Source organism: Laccaria bicolor, genomic scaffold (genome assembly GCF_000143565.1).
Source record: "Laccaria bicolor S238N-H82 LACBIscaffold_42 genomic scaffold, whole genome shotgun sequence".
Classification (NCBI taxonomy): Eukaryota; Fungi; Basidiomycota; class Agaricomycetes; order Agaricales; family Hydnangiaceae; genus Laccaria; species Laccaria bicolor.
Window position 1 is genome coordinate 424761 of NW_001889913.1, and position 7739 is coordinate 432499.

Consider the following 7739-nt stretch of genomic DNA (forward strand, 5'->3'; position numbering starts at 1 on the left):
TGTTGAGGTCGATGGGNCCGTGGGCATTGATGTGGTCGTCGTGNTTGTGGTCGTCGTGTGTGAAGCATTCACTCTGAACTTCTCACATAGCTGAAGCCAAGAGGGAAGGAGGAGGCAAGAATGGGTGGATCTGGGATCAACACCCATAAGTGAGCAATGAGCAGTTACAAGATACTCAGCTGGCCCAACATGATTATGCATATTGTAGGAAGTACAGATATACAAAGCACTACATGTAGTGCAAGAGGATGGCAAGACTGCTGACAAGATGGTGGTTCAAGACAAAAGATCAATATATTATGTAAGATATCCAAATCTAGCTATATACCATTGTTTGACTATGGCCTCTGGGCATTCCCTTCCAATCCTATATCACAACAGGAATCAACAGAAATTGAACACTAGAACTTCTGGTTAATTAATTTTGGACCCTGAATCTCCTTCTTTAGGTCAGACAAATAGAATTGTAGCACTAAATCTTTGACTAAACAAGGGCATAAGGCATACGACTAGTTACTTACTAATGCATGGACTTATTTATTTCAATCAGATTCAGAGACATTAGATTCTGCATGTTGTTCATCCAAACCCAAGTCTTCATTATCACTTTTAGTCTCCTGAGACTTTGCTTTGTGTTTCTGTTGAGTGAGGACATATTTTGTGTGATAAAACAACATTACATGTAAAAACCAGTTGAAATTTCCAGGTTTCATGTGTTTGAGAAGCTCAAATCCACCCAGCCATGCATTCAATTGTTCACATATTGTAGTATATTCAGTAGAGCTACATAAATCTATTCTATTACATTCTGAAGTCACCTTATACTGATAGCTTCATATTCTTTCAAAATTCAGAAGTCAAATTTAAATAGAAATCAAATTTTAATGTATTTCAATTATAACATAAAATACATTTTACAACAGTGTATACTAAAGGAAGGGGGAGGCACAGGGAAGGGGGGAGGATGGAAGGGGGAGGAAGAAGATAGGCAAAGAGAGGCACACACAAGGAAGGGGGAAGGGACAGAGAAAGGGAAGGGGGGATGGACAAGGAAGGGGGAGAGAAAAGGGAGGGGGAGAGAAAAGGGAGGGGGAGAGAAAAGGGAGGGGGAGAGAAAAGGGAGGGGGAGAGAAAAGGGAGGGGGAGAGAAAAGGGAGGGGGAGAGAAAAGGGAGGGGGAGAGAAAAGGGAGGGGGAGAGAAAAGGGAGGGGGAGAGAAAAGGGGGGATGGAAAGGGAGGGGAGGAGGGACAGGGAAGAGGGTGGGTCGTCGTCGTCCACTGATGTGCTCGTCGTCGTCTGTTGATGTGGGTGTCGTCGTCCTCCGCTGATGTGCTTGTCATCCGTTGACGTGGGTGTCGTCGTTGTCCGTTGACGTGGTGGCGGTCCGTTGATGTGGTGTGGCGGGTCGTCCATGGGCATGGTCGTGGTGGTTGTGTGTTGGCGTGGTGGTGCGCTGGTGTGCTGTCCGTCCCTCGTCGTGGGCGTGGTGTTAGCGAGCTGGGTTGGGACGAGTTTGGGGGGGGTGCTCACCTAGGATGACGAACGACGATTCCGTCGTTCATCGTCTGGTTGCCACGTCGCTGATAGCGATGTGGCAATGTGTTGCCGCACTCGTTTACTGGGGTTGTTGATGTGGCGTCAAGGCGTCATCTCCCATATCGTGGCCGTCATTGTTGTCTCATCGTGGCTGGTGTGCGTGGTGGTGGATGTTGGCGACGTGGTGTGTAGGCGTCGGTGATGGTGGTGGTGGTTGAAAGAGATGGCGTTGTTTGTTGATGATGTCCAAATCAAACGTTGGCAAACACCGACGTTTGATTTGGGCATCAGGAATTCCGTTCCAGTCTCGTTCCGTGAGCATTCCTTCCGGGTGATCACCAGAATCATTCCGGCGGAATTTGAATTCCATTCAAAATTCCGCGGAATTGTTTGATCAATTTGGCAGGGCCCTCTGCCAAATTTGATTCCTCCGGAATTCCAGGAATTCCCTGGATTCCGCCGGATTCCGGCAGGAATCAGTGGAGGACAATAAAGACCTCAACTGATGCTCAATGTCTTCATCCTCTGTAATAAAGAACAGTACTGTTAGATACACTCAAATAGCAATTCAAACAAGCTTACCAGACATAAGAATGGCCATATTGATAGCTTCCCACTCTTCCCTTGACCACTCCTGCAGGGCTGTTCGCTCTCATTTGATTCTAGCCATCTCTTCTGCACATCTCTTGGTTGTCAGCATTCCTTTGATTCCTTCACGAATCTTCTCATCCCCAAGCCAGCCAGGTATAACCTCACTTTCATTCTCATCTAATCCAACATCCTGCCAGATGTCATCATCCACATCTAGAGCAAATAAATGCTCCCGATTGATTGGCACAGGGGCTATAGAATTGCCAGGGGCCTTTCCCTGCTGGATTTGCTTTGTCATATCATAGCACATGTCATTGTACTTCTTTGCCAATCTAGCAATTGTTGGTTGCTGCCTATTGACTTGTTTCTGGACATGTGAATGTAATTTAGTCTCTATTAAAATAGAAGTCAACAAAGAGTGAGTGGTCTGTGTTAGATAAACTCCTTACCATTGGAAGTTGTTTGTCGATATGCTCTCTCTAACCTTTCCAATTCAAATTTTCGATTTCTTAAACGATCTCTGAGTCTTTGTTTAAGAGCCCTGGCATTAAGTTTCAATTGAAGAAACGCGAAGACGAGGAAGATCAAATTATGGGTCATGTGGCAATGGCAAGAACAATAATGAGGCCGACATGACAAAAAAGTCCGAGAAACATGGTATGACTGTACAAAATTACGAAGAGGGCAGGGCGGACATCACTGAATCTGCAAAGCTAACTGGCTCTGGGCGTGCAAGAGAACGACAAGGAAGGCGACAAGGGATGATGGGTGCACGACCAAAGTTGTCAAAGAAAGACTGGCAGTAGAAGCTCGTACACGCTTCTTCCAGTGCCTGAACATGTGCCTCTATCAGTAGGTGGCTAGCATCCTTAATTGAATCTGGGCAACCCTTCCATGGACACATCAACCTCCCAAGCTCCACAAGATGACGGTTCCGTTCTTCCAGATCAAATGATGTCAAACCCAAGTCGCGATTGGGGATTTCCTTGATCATAAAAGATCCGAGCACATCACCTGACAAGGGAAATACCCTGAGAAGTTGCTCTGAGCGAGACCTCACCGCTTCTGCATCTGTAACACCCCACTGGCCATGGTACAATGTGTCAGCAAGGAGAGCATCTAGGCTCAAGAGTTCAAACCGGAAACTCATGTGGCAGAGTTCCCAGAGAATCTCCTGAGTGACCTCTGGCGTCAACGCCCGCTCAAGCTCCTGTGTTGTGCCCAACTGGATGGTCGTATCATAGAAGACCACCCGATCGATCAAGGTGTTTCCAAAGGGGATCTCCTCCAGGGACGAATTCGATTTCTTGACATGTTTCTTTCGGGACGAGGCACCAACTTTTTTCTGTTTCCCTTTTGTGGCAGGCTGCGGAGGCAACGGTACGGCGGTGGTATCTTCAACATCCGCTGTATAATCAATGTCATCAGCATCCAAGAAGGGTATGATTCACAAGAGGAAATTCCGCCATTGCTGGGCAGTGATAGGTGGCAGTAGCTCGGTTGCCGTTGCCAGTGTGTAAGCATGATGAGCCCGGATAGCAAGCCAAGTAGCACTGTACAAAGCCCGATTCTTGGAGTTCAAGAAAATCTCTGGTTTCCGGTATTTGTACCTGATGCGCACATCCCCTGGCTGACATCTCAAACGACGACGATTGGTATCCAAGTTTCATAAAGCATTGGCCCACATGGGAACAGGGACAGGCATGAAAGGAGAGTTGACATCAGCCACGTTCGCCTCAGCTATGCGAGGGCACTTCGAAGGTCCTGGACCACCATGACATGTTGGGTTGGGCATGACCGGTGGGAGACACATGCCTGGAAGGCAATGTGTATAATGCCTAGAGGTTCAATGAGACAACTCATTATTTTGTCTAGTATTTTCATTCATTAAGTTCCCTGTGTATTTCATTTGGTTTTTTCATTAAATGGCCTAGGTGATCTCATTAATATTGTATAAGCCCCATGCATGTTTAATAAATGTGTTTCTGCCTCTGTGGCAACTCCTGAGTGCACAGGCTGCAATTTTCAGTTCTGGTGTGACAAGAAGGGAAGTTTTGGTGAGGATGCCTGATAATTATGCTGTACTTTACCCTCCCCGGCTTAATCCATATGGAATGCATGGAAGGGGGGTGGATTCCAGGAATTCCAGATGGATTCCATGGAATGGCTGATGGACTCCATACTTTCTGGGGATGGATTCCATGGAATGGCTGATGGACTCCATACTTTCTGGAGATGGATTCCATGGAATGGCTGATGGACTCCATACTTCTTTCAGATGGAATCCATACTTTTTTAGATGGAATGCAGGACAGGTGGAGAGTGGGGGAGCAATTGGAGGAGGGGGAGCAATGGGGGAGGGTGTGATGTGGAATAATGATGAAGGGAGGGGGGGGCTCACCTGGGCTCGTCACTGTGTTCGTAGATGGGCGGCGGACATTTTCGGTGGGCGGGGGACATTGTTTCATGGGCGGTGCACGTTCTTTGTGGGCGGTACACGTTCTTCGTGGGCGGTGGGTGTTTATTTGTGGGCGGTGGATGTTTTTGGTGGGCGTGGGACGTTGTTTCGTAGGCGGTACATGTGCTTCGTGGGCGGGGGATGTTGTTTCGTGGGCAGTGTGTGTTGTTTCATGGGTGGTGGGGTTCGTTGGGGGCTGGGTTGTCCTGTAGATGGGGGTCATCGTCCAGATGGCAGGGAACCGCTGTTTCATGTTGTTTTCGTCATGGCGTGGTGTTGTTGTTGTGCTGAGATGTTCGCATGGTTGCCACATCACTGACAGCGACGTGACACCTGGTTTTGATGTTCCGCGTTGTTGTTGGAGGTTGTTTCGTGGGCGGTGGACGTCGTTTTCGTGGGCAGGGGACATTGTTTGTGGGTGGTGGGTGTTGTTCATGGGTGGTGGGCGTTGTTCATGGGTGGTGGACATCGTTTGCGGTCACTGGACGTCTGTGGGCGGTCGTTTTTGTGGGCGCTGGTCTTTGTTGGTGGGCGGTCATGGTGGTGGGCGGTTGTTGACGTTGGTGTGGTGTGGTGGTGGTTCCTCATGGCCGAGCAGATACAGCGAATGACAACCAATGTCGTCGTTTGCCGTCTGGTTGCCACGTCGCGATGTGGCACCTGTGGTTTGTGTCAAAAAGGAGAGGGTGGGGTGGTTGTTCCCACTTACCTGGGCTGGGGCCTTGTCATGTGTCGTCAGCGTCAGTGTCATTATCGTTGTTGATGTCGCAGGCGGTCATGGTTTGAGACAGTGGTGGTGGAGGGTGATGGTGGTGGTGGGAAGGAAGGAACGACATGGCAACGCTTCAGCCGCAGCTGTCATTGACACACCACGTGCCTGAAGGCGGTATATACATACCTTTAGTTTTCCATATAATAATGCCTTCATGGCTCAGTTGGCTTGAGCACTGCTCATATTCCCAAGGTTGAGAGTTCAATTCCTCTAGGTGTAAAAATTCTTTTTTTACTTAAATATAGTAAGGACACTGTATTCTAATGGTATAATGGTCATTAATTCCTTCCATGGAATCCATATGGAGTGGTGTTGGAGTCCATATGGAATTAATCATTCCATGACCATTCCATATGGAATCCATGATGTCTATGGAATAAGAAACTGGCTGGGTCCTCAGCCAACACTGATTCCATGGATTCCATGGATTCCACATGGATTCCATATGGATTATACCGGGGAAGGTAAAGACCTCTAATTATGGGGCATTTGAAGTGGTGGTGATCTTGGGAGTAAGGGGATAGTGTGATTAGGAAGAGACCGATTGGGAGGATGACTTTTTGGGTGCCTTTGCTGTGATTGTATGGGTTGGTTCAGACAGCGAGGAGGGGAGGAATGACAAAGTACACAATGGTTCAACATGCAACATGTGATGTGATAATCACTACTTAATCACAACATACATTTTGGCTGTCTAGTAGTAAGTGCACAGCCAATTCTCAAAAGATTAGATGTGAACCACAGCTGTATTTTACCTCACACTGATATGTAATATCTCACTGGGGATTCAACAGCTTCTTGTATCTCGCTTGCATGAAACAACATAGGCTTGGCCCAGCATGCAAATATATGGTATGTCTAGAATGGTTCTCCTATCATGGCACTGTGTTTGTATCACTCCAAAGCTATTATACCCCAGATACTACATTGTCCACATGCTGCTGAAATTCATTGGGAAGAGAATCCTCAGTTTTATAATCATTGTTGGCTCCATATAACTCTCAATCTGCCTTGAGGATAGCATTGAAAGCCCTACAATCAGATCAGTGACTGAATTTGAGAAAGCATAAGACATTATAACCCACTTTGAGACTTTAGCAGAGGTGTGTACAGTCTTATGGATAAAGTCAAGGCAGTTGTCAATCTGGTTCCAATACCTATCAGAGCCCTCACATTCTCTGTGAACCTTGCACTGTCCAGGTATGTCAGGCAGTGGTTGGAAAGAGAAGAAAACAATACTTGCCATGATTGCAACTTGGGTGCAAAGCTGGACAGTGGGCAGGCTCTTACCCAGCTGTCGTTTCAGGGTTTACAAAAAAAACAAGTTTCATCAGAGAGATTTGACTTAGAATAATTTCACGATTTTTGATGACAAATACAATCACTGATCCAATCATTTATTTTAAACAACACAACACTTATTTTTTTGAACCCCTCCACAATGGCTGGAATTTTACAAACGTAAACAATCAGCCACCATCGGTGACGGGGCTACTTTGGGTGCCACTGGTGGATAACCAATCAATACCGTTTGATCTGATTGAGCAGCGTGAAAAAAGTTACTGTATTCGAAATTGCATCTACTCATGGAGTCCGAGAACCATGTCTCCCTATAAATGCACAACTCTCCCGGCTCGCAAACATTGCTCTATAACGATCACATATGGCAGGAAAACCACAAAAGTATCCCTCATCATGTGGACACATACGTCCTGCTCACACTCCTTCTTCTTCTTTTCTGGCACCCGTCCTCAGTGAAAACACCAAATCACCACCATCCTATGTGAGAGCCCAGTAATGACTATCTGAGACATGTGCTTTGCTATCTTCATGGAATTTGACTACGGCGCAGGCTACAAAAGTGAAGAGTTGTGGCAGGCTGCGAGAATTATGGGATAGATCATAGCATTGTGGATAGGTTGGATATGGTAATACATATTACAAGTTACATACATAAATTTATTTAAAAGTCTTCCCCTCGTCAACGCTAATGCCGAACCCAGCCCATTCAACCCATCCTATGTGTCTCATCCTTCGTGCCTGACAGCGGCACAATCCCCTCCATCTGCCATATACGGTAAACAGCCTGCGCAGGGGTGATATTTGCTGATTGGGCGATGGCTAAGAGGGCGGGGTGGGAGAACTGTCAATGTGGTCCGAACTAGGGTTTCCTGATGACAGTTCTTAAAAAGGAAGTACCTTCGGAGTGTCAGGCAATGGTGGCTGATTGTTTACATTTGTAAAATGCCAGCCGTCGTGGAGGGGTTCAAAAAAAAATAAGAGTTGCATTGTTTAAAATAAATGATTGGATCAGTGATTGTATTTGTCATCAAAAATCGTGAAATTATTCTAAGTCAAATCTCTCTGATGAAACTTGTTTT

General features: G+C 46.6%; 2 protein-coding genes across 2 annotated transcripts; both read right to left on the reverse strand.

Annotated features, from left to right (window-relative positions):
- Window positions 1-2189: 2189 nt before the first annotated feature.
- LACBIDRAFT_309923 (uncharacterized protein) lies at window positions 2190-2728 on the reverse strand (the record flags this gene model as incomplete). Its single annotated transcript, XM_001887163.1, has 2 exons — window positions 2190-2521; window positions 2578-2728. The coding sequence occupies 2 exons, from the start codon at window positions 2726-2728 to the stop codon at window positions 2190-2192; spliced, it is 483 nt and encodes a 160-aa protein (XP_001887198.1).
- Window positions 2729-2801: 73 nt separating this feature from the next.
- LACBIDRAFT_309924 (uncharacterized protein) lies at window positions 2802-3652 on the reverse strand (the record flags this gene model as incomplete). The annotated part of the gene is made up of 2 exons (XM_001887164.1): window positions 2802-3535; window positions 3580-3652. The coding sequence occupies 2 exons, from the start codon at window positions 3650-3652 to the stop codon at window positions 2802-2804; spliced, it is 807 nt and encodes a 268-aa protein (XP_001887199.1).
- Between the last annotated feature and the right edge of the window lie 4087 nt (window positions 3653-7739).